Source organism: Sordaria macrospora, chromosome 6 (assembly GCF_033870435.1).
Source record: "Sordaria macrospora chromosome 6, complete sequence".
In the NCBI taxonomy this organism is placed as follows: domain Eukaryota; kingdom Fungi; phylum Ascomycota; class Sordariomycetes; order Sordariales; family Sordariaceae; genus Sordaria; species Sordaria macrospora.
The window spans coordinates 27016-43412 of record NC_089376.1 but is presented as its reverse complement, the minus strand read 5'-3'; the positions used below and the strand labels follow the sequence as shown (position 1 = coordinate 43412).

The window sequence follows — 16397 nt, the reverse complement described above, 5'->3', positions numbered from 1 at the left end:
CTTGGCTGATGTTGTACACGTTATGGTGTTTATCCAAATTGAGACGGAGCGAGAGGTCGGTGCGTGGGAAGCGGGAGAGGCTTTTTTTTTGTTGATGTTATTTTTAACGTCTACTTCCGCCTCCCGTAGGGCATGAGACGTGCCGCACCGGTGAGTCTAGCATACAAAATTAAGAGCAATACCCTAACTGTCCACCAAAACCATTGATCCAAGGGCAAACCGAGGCCTTGTCACACGGACATTTGCCCATAGTTCTAGGTTAGGGTTGCCGAGGCTTAGCAGAGTCTCAATGCCTGACATCAGCCTCATGAATGCCCGGTGGCCGCAGGCCGCGAGGCTCAACCTCACTTTGGCCAGACTCTCAGCTACCAGCATTGCTCACCCAACCCCCTCTCAACGCCTTCAGGCTAACGAGCCAACCATCAAACTTCCGACGACGCTAGTAAGCGAGATGAGGCAATCCCCAGTCATCACAGAAGCGATCACAGCAACCAAGCAAGGATCAGAGCGACCGAACGAGGATCGGCGTCAGAAGAAGGAAGTAGAATGGTTGAAGGCACTCGGGAAAATCCACATGTATGAAGATCGCTATATAGATACCATGAGGCCTCAAGCAACAAGGCTTGGTACGTACCTTAGTACGCACCAAACCTCTTTGGCATAAGAAGGCCTTGAAGCCCGGCCTGGATGGAAAGGGTTCAGAGGATTCAACAAGGCCTTCGGGACCAAAGTAGTTTATCAGCTGAATTGAACTACTGTTCCAAGCCCAGGATACTGCCCTTGTCACAGGCTTCTATCAAGCCTAACGGCGAATTAAGAGTTGGATAGACGGTCTTTACACCACCTCGCGGCCAGGTCTGGCCACGGTGATTTCAAGGACTACCACGAGCGTTTCGAGCATGAGGACGCCCTGCTAACATGCTATTGTGGCAGCTGGAAGACCCCCTTTCACCCTTTCTACTGCAGGAAGGCATATGCGGTTTCCCCCGTCACGGGCGAAGCGGCTACGCGGGAGAATCTCTCCCTTGCTATTGGAATTTACTGGCAGCGCTTCATCGCTAGGATCCAGACCTCGCACTTCTTTTCATGGACTTGCACGAGAAAGGCCTGGCGACAGACACTCTGGCAACAGCAAATTGACGGCAGTGGCGCCGCTGACAACCTTGCGGGGTTTTTACAGAGTAAAGGAGTGGAGGTTGGCCATGGCCACGACATTGAGAGGGTTATGGTGGACCTGGACAGGCTAGTTCACCGTGCAAGGAGACGGGAGGAGGCCTTGCGGGAGGAGGAGAGCGGGAGTGAGAGTGGAGAGGAGTGATTTTGTCATTTCTTTTATCTTTTCCTTTGTGCTACAGGTTCCGTCATATACTGGCGGCTCGCCCACTGGGCGATTCGATTATAAGTGTTGGGCCGCGTTTACGCTATGGGCATGTCACACGGACATATGCCACACTGTCAAACGAGCATATGCCACACTGTCAAACGAGCATATGCCACACTGTCAAACGGGCATATGCCACACTGTCAAACGAGCATATGCCACACTGTTAAACGGGCATACACCACACTCCTGGTGTCATACGAGAAAGACCTACATGTATGCAGATTGCTAGATGCCTTGGAGCCTTAGGTGACAAGGACCCGTACATACTAGATAGGTACCGTTTCCCTTTGGCATAAGAAGGCCTTAAAGCCCAACCTTCCTCTAGAGGTTGAAAGGACCAACAAGGCCTTCGATACCAAAGTAGTTTATCAGCTGAATTGAACTACTGTTCCAAGCCCAGAATACTGCCCTTGTCACAGGGCAACACATGATTTACATTAGCGGTAGGCCTCGGTTTGCCCTCGGATTAATGGTTTTGGTGGACAATTAGGGCACTGCTCTTAATTTTGTATGCTAGACTCACCGGTGCGGCACGTCTCATGCCCTACGGGAGGCGGAAGTAGACGTTAAAAATAACAACAACAACAAAAAAACACCGAGCGAGCGATGCTACATGCCAAGACCAGCGTCACGACAACGTCCCTCGGTATATCCACTCAAATGGAGTGATTGACAGTATAGTGCCTTCTTCCGACACTTGTTCCTGCAGCGTCCTTGAAGCCGACGTTTAAAGACCATGGTGATCTTGGGAATCATTTGCTAACGGTTGACGTATAATGGACCGAGAAAAGAGCGTGATCCTCTGGCGATCGTAGGGTTGCATCGCGCCAGCTGTCGGTCAGCCGAACAACGCTAACGTTCAGGTCGGGCGTGCCTCTCAGCCTTCTTCCTCGAACACGTCAACACATATCCCCGCCAGCAGGATGTTAGATATTCAACGTAAGGAAACCACTTCTCTTTCGGCCGGCCGTTATAAGATAAGAAATTGGATCCAGAACGGGAGTAGCTATGGATGTGACCCACGAACCCTGTCCGTATTGCGGAAAGGCTCGAAAGGTCTTGCCTAAGCAGCAGAAGAAGTCGGAGGTAAGACGATTGCAATACACGGAACTACGATATTTTTCCTTAACTTGTGTCAAACAGTAAGCACTAACATTTATGCCACTCAGTGGATGGTGAGCGTCCAGTCCTATCTGCCATCCATGAAGCTCCGAAGGATGACCAAGCAGCCTTCGACGAACCGCCGCCAATAACGTCAACATCATCAACCACATCGTACCGACACCCCTACCTTTCAGCACGATCACCGCTATAGAGGCTTCCACTAGAGATACGGGAACACATATGCCAGCTTATCCGATTGAAGAACTCTCATCCGGCACCTCGCTGGGCGCACTACGTAAAATGGGAAGACAGGCACCAGCCATGCAATCGCAGGAGGTGCTGCCAGAAGTCTCTATGTGCCTTATCACTGGTCTCAAAATCCATAGCTGCTCCAGCACAGCGCGCTCTGTTTGAGGACATTGTTCTCGACAAACCTCGGACACTTGTTTACTTTTGCAAAGGCCTGCTCCTGTACCCTAAGAACCGCGGCTATATTCGACATATTGCCGTGGAATATCACAAGTACATGGGACAGCGTGAACCATACGACATGTCGGGTGACAGACACAGTCACCCTTACAACAAACCCGATGCTTCTGCGTTCGTCAACGTACTTGGACCCGTGATAATGGAACAAGGAGCGAGCTGTCCTTGGGCCACGCCCTTCCTCCGTCAAGCCTACCATTCATATCGTGAGAAAATTGAAGCTGCTGGTGTTACTTATAGTGCCGAGGCTTTCAGGAATATTACGGATGCAATCTTTGGACTCGTCGTTTATTTCTCCCCATCGTTACAATCACTTGCCCTCAGCGGCTCGGGGACACCCTGGATACAGCCGTTCCAGTACTAGAAAAGCTTTTCCTATATCACAGTCCACCAATGACGACACTCAGCCTCGATCTTTCCGCCCTTCAGGTACTCTTTGGAAGTCCTGAAACCGGCTATTCTCATAACTGGCACCCATGCCTGTCCACTGTGCAGAGCCTTACCCTCAAAGGGTTTGATCCCTTGGAGGTGAGAGGGCTGGACGACGCGGCAATGTGTCTGGGCAGCCTGTTCGACTGGTTCTGCATGAAGCCGCGACTAAAGAGACTTGAGATCAACGGCTACGACGAGACACTGGGTCTTGAAAGTGATCACACCTGGAACACGATTCTGCCCTTGTTCAAAGACACGCTTGAGCATCTCTCCATGAGCGGCTACATGGAACCTATCGACGAAGACCAAATGACGGATCGCTTTGGTCCCAGCCGCATGTTAACTTGCCTACCGGAACTCGAGAAGCTGGCTTACGTTGAGGTCCCCTTGCATTTTGTCAGCTCACATAGACCGCAGCTGATTCCAGATATGGCACATGCAGCTCCCCCAGGCGACGCTGACTTTGGAGAGTCCGACACCAATAACGACAACAAAAATAACAACCAACAGGACCCGATTACCGCAAGAAACATCCGCCAGCAGATCATGGTCGAATTCCCTCCGTTGCTTAAAACAGCCGACATCATCGAGTATGTGAACCACAGGGAAAGCATCCAAGGAATACAGGACTGGAACGAGATCCGAGAGCGGGATACATATCGTCTTAGACTCTAAGGCCGACGACGACAAAGTCAGAACGGATTTTATGTTATACACTTAACCGTTAACAACATACCTTCCCAGCGGCGCCGTTGATCAACCCAGTGCATTCACCAGAGTGAGGAGTTTGGCTCGTGCAAGACTGCCGACATATTCCCATCCCAGACACCAGAATAAGATCAACAAGGCAAGATGGCCGAGCGGTCTAAGGCGCCACGTTAAGGTTAACCCTTAATCTCCTCTAAAGAGTTCCGTGGTCCGAAAGGGCGTGGGTTCGAATCCCACTCTTGTCATATTAATTATCGTTTCATCAGCCGAGCTCCGGTTGATGAGTTTCTTTTTTTCCCCCAAAAATTTTTTGGTAGTGGTGGTGGCGCGCGAGTCATGTCGAGCCCACCGGACTATGCGCACGAACATTTTGCTCCCGTGTTCCTAGGTGCGGAGAGCAAGCCTATAAGTGGTCGATTGAACTCGAATGAGCACATACGACCATACCCACTGGAAAACTCGGGATCCCGTCCGCTCTCCCATAGATAAGCCAGTGAGGGCCAGACTAGTAGTTGGGTCGGTGACGACCAGCGAATCCCTGGTGTTGTATGTTTTTTGCTTCCTTTTTTTTTTCCTTTTCGTTCTTTTTTCTCCCTTTCTTTTATTTTTCTCCCTTTGTACGTCTCTCTATCTTTGTGCGACCTGTATCGAGCATCTTCTATTCTTGAATTGCCGCCCCATAATATATTGTTAGAAACACCAATCCCGTCCTTCCACCGCCCTTTCCTACCTGATTTGGATACCTGCATGCATCGCGTTTACTTCCCTTCCTGTGACGGCGCTGGCAGCCAGCGACCTACATGTGGGTCCCGCTGTCGCTGGTGCGACCAGGGTATTTATTTGGGTTTGAACGCTTGTATCTAGTTCTCTTCCTTTTTTCTTCTCCCCATCTGAAATCTTCTGTCATAGATGGAATCTTAGCTTTGCCTTCGACTCCTCCATACTGTGCCCTTGCACTTCCGTTGATGGGCAAATGGACGGGAGGCTGGCGCATGTAACCCACACCTCCCTCTTGGATCTCGGGAAGGTGCTCTCGGCCAGTGGGATCATGAAAGTGATAAAACCTGAACAAACGGAGGTAATGGGAACCGACAACCAGTTCTTCTTCTTCTTCAGTTCCCCATCTCCTTCTTTTTTGAGCCAAGGACCATTGCTGTGACCGACACTTACTGGCGGCAACATCTCACTGTCGAATCTCGGTAATCCTCCTTTCGAAAGCGTTCATCCCATTTTCTCTCTCCTCCAATTCCGGAGTTCTTCCGCCTCGATCTCGCCAATCAAATCCCCAGTGTCTCCCATGAACACCATAATCTCCTGCCCAGAAAACAGAGGCTCAAAGGACCAGCCCGATAACATGAAGATGACCGAGGAGGATGTCAATCAACCACGCGGAACGGCCAACACAAAGGACGGCAACGATCAGCTCACGTCGACAACCTCAAGCGACCTGCAAAAGCTATCAATTGACGGGCCAGCTGGAAGCACTCCCTCCATGTCACATCAGCGACCATCATATACCATAACAACAACGACAACGAAGAAAGTAACCTTCTGGTCCCTCCCCCGCGAACTCCGCGACATGATATGGAACGAAGCTCTCCCCCCAACGGAGGAGATCTTCCCAGCCAACATATCCTGCACCTGCCCATTCGAAGACCTCGAGACGCACATTCGCAACAGGAATGCCATGCCGATCGCGATTGGACAGACGTTTCCGGGGCTCGTGTATGCTCCCCAGGTCTTCAGCTGCCAGCCGCCGGTCTTGGCCCACGTCTGTCGGGAATCGCGCGAGCAAGCGCTGAGACGGTACGAGGCGGCGTATAAGGGGTTTGATTCCACCACCGACCAGGAACGTCATTCAGATTCGACGACCAAGTTGTTCCTAGGGGAGAAAGGGAAATTGCGGTGGATTTTGGGGACGGTTGCTCGGTACTTGTGCGTCGATGTTGCTGGTACGGATCTTGAGCTGAACGTATACGACGAAGAAGATCTTGAGGAGCATGAGGAAGAGGCGCCGGACGTCCAGGTGGAAACGGAGGAGGAGGAGGACGGTTACGGTTTACCAGTGCCATCCCAAGAGAGCGACGACGAGCTAGAGGCGCCACCACTGGGACAAATGACGTCCAAGAGGCCATGACTCCCGACGGAGATGACGACAATAACGCAGAGACGGACGTTGAAGAAGAGCGTGGAATCTGGGAGGGATATCTCGACATTTTGGAGGAAGCTCCTCTTTGGGAGCAGGATGACCTGCTGGTCCTTCGCTGCCTGTGGACGGGCACGGATCGTCAACCAACGACGACCACCATCATCTCCAACTTTGTCCGATCAGCCTTGCTTGATCTTTTGGCGAGGGCCAAAGACTACCAGATCATGGTAGTTTGTAGTCTTCCGGGCGGTCATGACACTATCCCCTTTTCCTGTCACGTAATCAGGGATTGGGGTGTATTGGCCAACCGAGCTCCCGGCTGCACCTTCGACAAGCGGAACTATAACCCTACAGGTAGTACGAAGCGCTTCGTGGATATTCGCGACCTCGATGAAGTAATTGGGTTTGTGGGCCTCGTCAGGATGATCTGGTGTTATGACCTTTCTGAAGAAGAACAGGAATTAGAATCCCTTCTCTACGAGGGGGAGCTGCAAAAACGACTGGTGGCTGAGTGTCTGGAGCCTTTCGAGACGTTGTGGGCCGAGGAAGGGAAAGATATCATCAAATCGTCGCGATACGGACGGATGCCCAAGCTCGGAGTCGTTGTTGAGACGGAACAAAGGTAAGGTAGTAGCGTACGCAGCATGAAGGGGGTATCGACTGGACTGGGGACTGGTGTGTGCACAGACGGGGCGACATATACGTGCTACAAAATACATCATCACCGATGGGTTGTTGTTGTTGTTGTTGTTGTTGTTGTTGTTTTTAACGTCTACTTCCGCCTCCCGTAGGGCATGAGACGTGCCGCACCGGTGAGTCTAGCATACAAAATTAAGAGCAGTGCCCTAATTGTCCACCAAAACCATTAATCCGAGGGCAAACCGAGGCCTACTGCCAATGTGAATCATGTGTTGCCCATAGCGTAAATCATCACCGATGGGTCAGTCTGGGAACGGAAGCCAAGGGTTTTGAGTGGTCAGATGTGAAGATACGATGGGTTATAACTTGTTCCTTGGTGAGTTCGGAGGTTCTCATCACAAGACAACCTTACTTTACCTTTCCCCATGTGTCCTTCAGACTTGGCATACGAAACATGATAGTGAGACGTCTTTCTGTTCTTTGGAATTCATTGGAAGATGCACGTGAAGTAGGTAATCAAGTTGAACGATCCCAGCAATGGGAAAATAAATCCAGGCACACAGCAGCAGAGGTAAGTATAGAAAGCAATCGCTGACAATGACGAAGTGAAGCCAGCATCTTCTATATCGCAAGCCAATAAACATTTAGGAATGGACTCGTTCGTCGCGGGACTTGGCTTTGGTTGTCTACGATACCAGTGTGGTCCAAAAAGCTTGGGTTCACGGAAAAAAAGAGACCTCCAACAACAAACGGCGACGAAACAATAACCATGCACTAGTAATTAAATGGATTCCTTCAATGCGGAAAAAACGTCGTTATACGAATGTTTCCTTCACATATAGAGCTCTCAAATTGTTATATCGGGGGTATTGCATCCGAGTGTCTGAGAGGGTCGACTTTTAACCAAGGGACTTTGGACCAGCTTTGAGCGCTACGTAGCCCAGTCTTTTGAAACAGATTATTTTTTATTTTTTTTGAACAGCAAGTTAGAGTCCTCATTCAGGTACACTTGTAATCCTTTAGATGATTTCTTTTCAATCGATTCGCCCCGTGGGCGACCAATCCGCTATGGTGCCAGTGAGCCAGTGAATGTGAATGTAGTCGAAGTAATTCAGTTGAAAGTGTGACAAGGGCAGTATTCTGGGCTTGGAACAGTAGTTCAATTCAGCTGATAAACTACTTTGGTCTCGAAGGCCTTGTTGAATCCTTTCAAGCCTTTCCATCCAGGCTGGGGTTCCCGACCTTCTTATGCCGAAGCCTTCCTCCCTTCTGCTGGCCTGATCTGGGTCATGAGGCCATAAGGCATCTATCTAGCGGTGTGCACCGCTGTGCTTACATATGATCCTTCCCGAGTATCTTCCTCCAATATCCTTCCTTCCTATGACGCCGGCGTCGTCACGGGTACCGCCCTATCGCCGCCGGAGTGCCTTGGTTGGTTAGGGATCGTTCTTGTGACAGCAGGGTTTCCCTTCTTGGCCTGGCTAGCACAGCCCGATATGAGGGGCAGTGCAGCCGGCGTACGTATTGTTGGCTGGGATACGCCAGGGATTATTGAGGGGATTCGGGTAGGTTGTGCTATCGGTCGAATAGACTCTCCGACCGAGTTGGCCTGGTTGCCTGAAGCATTTTGAAGGGTTCGAGGGGCTCAGCCGTGCGGCTCTGCGAGCCTCGTGCTGCTGGGTTAGGGTCGAGGTCGAATGTCCGTGTGACACAAACAAACCCCGTCTCTTGCTATAGCAACCAATTACACTCTGCTTGGTGAACTGGCAATTTCACCTAGATGGTGCTAAAGTTAAAGGGGCGGAAGGAAGAGACAGGCCTATCAAAGGAGATAAGCCAGGTTGCATAGGCCTCGCCGGGATGATAGTACTGGAGGGACGGAGGGCAACAGGCTCTTGGCCGGTTTGGAGGAGGACCTCATTGTCACACGGACATTGCTCACACTCCTGGGTTTGAAGTTCAATAGAGCCTCAATGCTTGTCATCAACCCAACCTCGCCATACAATGCCAACCTTGCCTCGGCCAGACTATCTGGCCAACAGGCACGGCTTACACGAACCCCCGCAACACCACCAGGCTAAACGAGCCAACCCCAGAAATGCTGACGGCGCTAAACACAAAGCCACCCCATCATCACAGGAGCAATCACGCCAACCAAGCAGAAGCAGGACGCCCGGGCAAAGGCCGGCGCTAGAAGGAAGAAGGAAAATGGATGAAGGCATTCAGAAAGATCAACATGTATACTGGTCGCTAGATAAATGCTTTGGAGCCTCAAGCGACAAGGACCGGTACGTACCCCAGTACGTACCGTTTCCCTTTGGCATAAGAAGGCCTTGAATCCCAGCCTTCCCCTGGAGGTTGAGAGGATCAACAAGGCCTTCGAGACCAAAGTAGTTTATTAGCTGAATTGAACTACTGTTCCAAGCCCAGAATACAGCCCTTGTCACACTCATCCTTAATGGCAGTGGTAGTGTCGACAGGGACCATACCAATCTGCATCGTCATGGGCACATTCTGGACGGCGTAGGTGACCCATTTCTTGGGCACTTCGACTTGGACGCAGCCAAAACGGGCACCAATCTCATCTTTGTGATCCAGGATGGTCTGGCGGACAGTGTCGTTCTTGGGCACGAAGGCATAAACCCGAGGGGACCTTGTGGCAACCTGGGATACCAGTGGGGGCAAGACGGAGAAGAGACTGAACCTCTTTGCGAATAGTGTCACGGCGCTGGCGGACCACTACATCACTAGGCTATGTTCCGCCTTCTTTTCAACTCACGCTGCCATTCAGCCCCAGCAACTTACGAACTTTGTCTGCCTTGTCTCCTCGCTTCCTTTCTGTTTAGATGGACGCCGCGCGGCCTACCTCACCGCCCTACAACGCTACAGACGGCCGCCCGTATATAACGGAGACACTCACAAAGATCCAGCGCCCAAGTCGAAGGACAGAGCTGCCAAGGATTTTAAGGAATGGCTTCTCCAGCTAGATCCCTCGGAGATCGTCGTTTATACCGACGGCTCTATGATAGCCAAGCAGATAGGCCTTCAAGTGCACGCGGAGGACCCGGACGCGGGAGAAGAAAGACCAGAGGGCGAGTGCGTAGGCTTTGGCTACGTAATCTTCCAAGGACAAACAGAACTTGGCCGCGGATGCGGTCAATTAGAACATGCGGAAGTCTTCGATGCGGAGGCCGAAGGGGCACGGCATGGTCTCAAGGCCGCTGTGGCGCTCTTTCCGGAGGCACAGGCCCGGCCACGCATACGGTATGCCTTGATAACACGTCCGTCATTAGAGGACTCCGAGGAACCCCAGCTGCGTCGTCACAAGCAGCTTTCCTTGATTTCCGTGCCACCCGCAAAGGCTATGGCCCCAGTCTAGTGGACGTCCGCTGGGTTCCTGGCCACAAGGGCATCACGGGCAATGAGATTGCTGACGAGCTCGCTAAGGCGGGCGCCGAAGGAGGAGAGGTAGTTAATCAAGGCTTGGGTACCCTTGCGCACTCAAGGCGGCTTGCTAAGAGGGAGGCGCGCACAGATTTCAAGCCATGGTGGGCCGCGAACAAGCCAGAGTCGTATGCAGACTATAGGCTGGGCGTCTCTACTAATCCTAACGAAGAGTTGGAGCTCGACAGGCGCTCCCTACACCATCTTCTGGCAGCTAGATCAGGCCACGGGGTTTTCAAGGACTACCACGAGCGCTTCAAGCACGAGGACGCCCTGCTAACATGCTTCTGTGGAAGCTGGAAGAATCCATTCCATCCCTTCTTCTGCAGGAAGGCACATGCAGTTTCCCCGGTCACGGGCGAAGCGGCTACATAGGAGAATCTCTCCCTTGCTATTGGAATTTACTGGGAGCGCTTCATCGCTAGAATCCAGACCTCGCACTTCTTTTCGTGGACTTGCACGAGAAAGGCTTGGCGCCAGTCACTCTGGCAACAGCACATCGACGACGGGGGCACCGCTGACAACCTTACAGGGTTTCTACGGGGTGAAGGGGTGGAGATTGGGCGCGGCCACGACATTGAGAGGGTTACAGTAGACTTGGACAGGTTAGTCTACCGCGTAAGGAGACGGGTGGAGGCCTTGCGGGAGGGGGAGAGCGAGAGCGAGAGCGAGAGCGGGGAGGAGTGATCTTGCCCTTTTCTTTTGTCTTTTTCTTTGTTCTACAGGTCCGCCATATATTGACGGCTTGCCCACTGGGCGATTCGATTGGAGGTGTTGAGCCGCGTTTACGCTACGGGCAACACATGATTTATACTGGCAATAGGCCTCGGGTTGCTCTCGGGTTAATGGTCTTTTGGTGGACATTTAGTGCACTGCTCATATCTTTGTACGCGAGATTCACTGATGTGGCACGTCTCATGCCCTACGGGAGGCGGAAGTAGACATTAAAAATAATAACAACAACAACAACAACAACAACAAAAAAAACCCCGATCATGTACGTAACGCAGAACTAACATGGTTTCGACACTGTTTAGCGTTTTCCGTCCCGTTTTCTACAAATAAATGCCAAAGGTCCACAATGTCATTTGAAAAGAAATAAAAGGCCATGGACTTGAGAACGACAAATCAGGGGGGACCGCAAAAGTGTTCTTCCTTCACCCGGCATCTGCAGCGGCCGTGGAAATGCCTACTTAAGGCCTCCGACAGGTCATGGTAATCACATACGACCATACCCACTGGAAAACTCGGGATCCCGTCCGCTCTCCCATAGATAAGCCAGTGAGGGCTAGACTAGTAGTTGGGTCGGTGACGACCAGCGAATCCCTGGTGTTGTATGTCTTTTTTTCTTGCTTTTTTCCCGATTTCTTTCATAAAACACACTTGTTGGTTTCTTTTCTTATGAGTCCGCGTTGTATTTTCCTAATACCCAGCACAAATATTTGCGCTCTTATTTTAACCTTTGCCGCCCAGGCAAAAGGTGCTGCAGATGCTGTGCTGAGATCATGCGACCTTGGCGCCTGCTGTGGAGAACTTTGGGCCTCTCACAGTACTCCCCTTCCTCCTTCAATTCACTTCCTTTCCTAAAACTACCTGCTCTAGAATTTCCATTTCTCCCTTCTTCTACGTCCGGTTGTATTGGAGTGTTCTTTTTTTTATTCGTCTTCGCTGCCAGAATTCGAAGTACAAGTGTTGGAAGTCCGTGCCCTGGCCTTGCCCACTCACCGGCACCCCTTCCCGGTATTTAGGAGTCTGCCCTTATTTCCGTTTTTCGTCTTCCATTTTCTTCCTTAACCAACCCTTCCTCCGTTTGTCGCCTTTCCCTATCTCAGCAGGAAGTAAAAGGGGAGGATTTCGGCCTGCGTCAACCGCCAAGCTGCGTTGCAACATCACCTCCAGCTGAGCTACTCCACGGCATCATCACGACCGGCGCCCCCAACCCTCGACCCATGGTTACTGGGCCCAAACGACCGGTAGACCATGCCACCCAAAATGGCTTCCAACTCCGAGCTCTCGGAAATGAAGCTACTTCTTCAATCCCTTGCCCCAGGACTCAAAGCCGCCAAGTCCGATGTAGCAGAGCTCAAGAAGAGCCAATCGCAAAGCCAACAGAGCAACTCAACCTGCGCCAATGCGCAAACGCCGGCCCTGTATTATCTACCGTTGAGAAGGTGCTCAGCGACACCGAGACTAAGCTGCTGGCCAGGATACGCGATACCGAGACTGCGGTCCTGCAGCTTGTTGAGGAGGAGAAGGTCTTGATCCATGCTGAGGTTGTGCAGCTCAGTCGCACAGTGAAGTCTGCGCTGGAGGATGCAAAGGGAAAGATGATGGAGAAGGTTGCTGAGGTGGTGGATGCAAATGACCCTAAGCGCAGCAGGTCCACGGCTGATCTCGACGGGGATGACGACGAGGATGTCCCGAGGAAGCGGGTTAAGCAAGAGGAGGAGAGTGATAAAGATTCCGATAATGACCATTCTGACAACGACGACAGGTGGGAAAAGCAAAGACGGAACTGCACCGCTCTTGACCGGGCTGTGATGGACATTTCGAATACAGCATATGAGTCCATCGACTGCGAGGAAGTTCTGCCGGAGTGGATTCTTCCGGCACTGATCAAATTCTACTCAAGTGCAACCGACGAGAGGATCGAACGCTGGGTCCTCTTTCAAAAGGAGGGAGAAGTTGGCTTCAATTTCTGCTTGTACGGCATCTTCTACCATGGGCATAAGCATGCAGAAGTTGCAAGAGGAGGGTGCTTCTGTAGGACCCACGTCCCGCCTGGCTTGAGGCAGAGAGCTACCAAGTGTATCCGGGTTCAGCGAAGCGTTGAAGGTTCTGAGAAGGTGCTGTTTTCTTGGGGACAAGATATTGGATCTGCTCCTGTTCTTGGTCGCTTTGAGTGGGGTAGTGTGATGAACCGTTACAAGCACAGGAGTATTATCGCTAGGATAGAACAATAGAGTAACGGAGTAGTAGCCAAAAGGTACTGGTAGATTGTGATAGCTATTGCTTGCTGAAGAGCCTTATAAACGAAGGCCTGGAGGCTTTCTTTTATACTGCTCTTCCCTGGACCTGGTGTACTGGACTCGAGGACCCGGGGTCCCGAAGCCTTCGGGCCTTCGGATCCAACCTGATTGGTCTATTTATCTAGCTAGTTTACATCACTTTGGTTGGATCGTAATAATAGTCCCTGTCGACACTACCACTGCCATCAAGGACGAGGTCTTCGTCCAAACCGGCCAAGAGCCTGTCACCCTCCGTCCCTCCCAGTACTACCATCCTGGCGAGGCGTACGTGTGATGGGAGCCTTGCAGTTGTGCCTCTCGACTGCCATCGCAACTATATAAGACCACTTGAGCGACCGAATTGCCAGCTTCGGTTACTTGTATCCTTTTGGAACATAGCCTAGTGATGTAGTGGTCCGCCAGCGCCGTGACAGTACGCAACCTGGCTTATCTCCTTTGAAAGGCCTGTCTCTCCTTTCCGTCTTTTGACGTCAGCAACATTCGTCGCCAAGTCCAGAAACGCCGCCCACTAGACCAATGTACAAAATGCTTTGAGTGGCATGGCCGTAGAGGGTGCGCTCGCGCTGCTAAATGACCGGTGGCATTGTTTTGGATGCCCCAAGGGGCGCAAGCGTAGACATTTTGTAGTTATGGTTGCTGGGATATCGACCGCGAAAACGGCGATTTAGATGGTGTTAAGGGGTTTGCGGGCAACCAGGTGTTAATACTAACACTTGGCGCTAAGTCTTTTTGTTGTAGGAGGAAGATGGATTGGACATTGTACCGTTGATAAAGTCCAAGATGCGTTCTTAGACGAGAAAGGAGTGAGCAGAATGTGCCTGCCAACGTATATTAGCCATCAAAACCAGGCCCCGCGACTTACCATCGTGAAGTGCCCTGTTGGAGGTAACGGAATGATACACCACAAGTGGCATTGAGTGTGGGAGTCAATTTCGTGTATTAATTAGGTTAAAAGAGAGAGAGAGAACAGAACAAGGAGGACGGAGTCCGACATGGTTTATATACAGGGTAGCTATGTGTGGATCGTATCCACTTAGACAGAAACGCCAAAGAATGTGATGGCTTCAACACTCCCCCTCGATCCAAGCATAGGTTACAAGTGGTTATTTACAGTGATTCTCTCTCTCACACACGTTGGTCAGCACCAGTAAAAACCCAGTGGGAAAAGGATTGCTGCCGTGTGTGGATCGTAAAGTGAAAGTAAGTTGAAAAACAGATTTGTGATCCCGGGACCAAGCCCGGGAGTGGAATTTGGATTGAAGCATGGAAATAGGTGTGTCGGCGGGTCAGCCGCCTGAAGAGTTGTATGAGCGTTGTGGGTGTAGTACAGAGGTGCCAGTGATTATAGTGTTGAAAGGACACTAATTAGACCCTTCTGGGGCTTCCAAGAGTCCAAGGGCTCGTCGGTGGCGTTGGAAGGCGTCGCGGGGTAGTGGCTTCGTGAAGACGTCTGCCACTTGTTCGTTTGTGGGAATGTACTGGAAATTGACGTCTCCAGCTGCTTGGCGTTCTCTGCACCAGAGTTCTTGTACGTGAATGTGTTTAGTGCGGGAATGGTGTTGCGGGTTCCTCGCAAGGGCCAGTGCATCTTGGTTGTCCCCGTAGACCCTTGTGGCCCCTCGGGTTTGCTTGATGTGCAAGTCCGAGAGCAGTCGGCGGAGCCAGATAGCTTCCTTGGTGGCCTGGGTCTGTGCCATAAGTTCAGCTTCGCAGGATGACAAGGACACAGTGGGCTGGCGTTTTGATTGCCAACTGATAGCTGCGCTACCGATGTGGAACACAAAGCCTCCGGTGGAGCGTCTTGTTGAGGTGTCACCCGCCCAGTCGGCGTCTGAAAAACCAGTGAGGTCCTTGAGCTCACCGGTATAAGTGAGTTCGAGGTTGATGGTTCCCTTGAGGTATCTGAAGATGCGTTTCACGGCTGTAACGTGGGCGAGCGTTGGGTTGGCGAGATACCGGCTGCAGAAGGATACGGCAAAGGCTGTATCTGGACGAGTGCCGAGCATAGCGTACATAAGGGAACCGATGGCGCTGGCGTACCAGTGCCGGAGGTAGTTGGAGGCGATGTGGTCGCTGGTCGGTTCTGGGATCTTGCTGGTGTCCATTGGGGTAGATACTGGCTTGCAATCGAGCATCCCAAACCCCTTAAGTATCTTTTCGATGTAGGCTCTTTGGTTGAGTCGGATGATGTGCCGTGATCTATCGCGGGTAACAGCCATGCCCAAGTAGTAAGAACAAGGGCCAAGGTCTGTCATTTTGAAACGCTGACTGAGTGCGTGCTTTAGTGCTTGAACGTCGGGTTTGTTGGGGCCGGCAATTAGTAGATCATCAACGTAGATGGCGATATAGGTGTTTCCTTTGCTGAAGATGGCAGCGTCGGATGGTAGTGGTGAGAAGCCCAGGCCATTCAAGAAGGTAGCTAGGGTTTGGTACCACACTCGTGGACTCTGTTTGAGGCCATAGAGGGCTCGGTTGAGGCGGCAGACGAGGTTGGGGTTGCTGTTAGGGATACCAGGTGGTTGCTCGACGTAGATTTCTTCGTCTACTTCACCATACAGGAATGCGGTTTGTACGTCCATCTGTTCCAGCTCGAGATCCAGGGCGGCAGCGAGAGCAAATATGAGCTTGTAACTCATCGGTTTGACCACCGAGGCAAAGGTCTCGTTGTAGTCTACCCCTTCCTGTTGCTCGAAACCACGGACAACCCATCGCGCCTTGTATCGTAGGACCTCGCCGTTGGCACCTGTCTTGAGCTTGTATACCCATTTCCCAGACAATACCTTTCTGCCCAATATTTTTGGCACCAATGTCCAGGTTTTGTTTTGTAAAAGCGATTGGTACTCTTGTTGCATGGCTTCTTTCCATCGTAGCCAGTTAGGCTGTTTTTGGGCTTGGTTGAGGTTGGCGGGCTCAGGGGCAAGAGGTGTGGCAAGCCCCATAAGGGCGAGAATGGCCTTGTCAGGGTTTTTGATAGCTTGAAGCAGTAGTTCGGGATGGTGGCTTGTGACGGTGTGCTGGTGAC

At 51.6% G+C, this 16397-nt stretch overlaps 4 protein-coding genes and 1 non-coding gene across 5 annotated transcripts; all 5 read left to right on the top strand.

Moving 5' to 3' along the window:
• Positions 1 to 3526: 3526 nt before the first annotated feature.
• SMAC4_13883 (uncharacterized protein) lies at positions 3527 to 4081 on the top strand (the record flags this gene model as incomplete). Its single annotated transcript, XM_066091675.1, has 1 exon — positions 3527 to 4081. The coding sequence occupies one exon, from the start codon at positions 3527 to 3529 to the stop codon at positions 4079 to 4081; it is 555 nt and encodes a 184-aa protein (XP_065947355.1).
• Positions 4082 to 4252: 171 nt separating this feature from the next.
• Positions 4253 to 4359, top strand: SMAC4_13882. The gene is made up of 2 exons: positions 4253 to 4290; positions 4318 to 4359. It is a non-coding gene; the product is annotated as a tRNA-Leu (tRNA).
• A 5513-nt stretch (positions 4360 to 9872) lies between these two features.
• Positions 9873 to 10721, top strand: SMAC4_13881 (uncharacterized protein; the record flags this gene model as incomplete). Its single annotated transcript, XM_066091674.1, has 1 exon — positions 9873 to 10721. One exon carries the CDS (start codon positions 9873 to 9875, stop codon positions 10719 to 10721), a length of 849 nt encoding a protein of 282 aa, XP_065947354.1.
• Positions 10722 to 12338: 1617 nt separating this feature from the next.
• On the top strand, positions 12339 to 12608 carry SMAC4_13880 (uncharacterized protein; the record flags this gene model as incomplete). Its single annotated transcript, XM_066091673.1, has 1 exon — positions 12339 to 12608. The coding sequence occupies one exon, from the start codon at positions 12339 to 12341 to the stop codon at positions 12606 to 12608; it is 270 nt and encodes an 89-aa protein (XP_065947353.1).
• A 278-nt stretch (positions 12609 to 12886) lies between these two features.
• On the top strand, positions 12887 to 13309 carry SMAC4_13879 (uncharacterized protein; the record flags this gene model as incomplete). Its single annotated transcript, XM_066091672.1, has 1 exon — positions 12887 to 13309. The coding sequence occupies one exon, from the start codon at positions 12887 to 12889 to the stop codon at positions 13307 to 13309; it is 423 nt and encodes a 140-aa protein (XP_065947352.1).
• Between the last annotated feature and the right edge of the window lie 3088 nt (positions 13310 to 16397).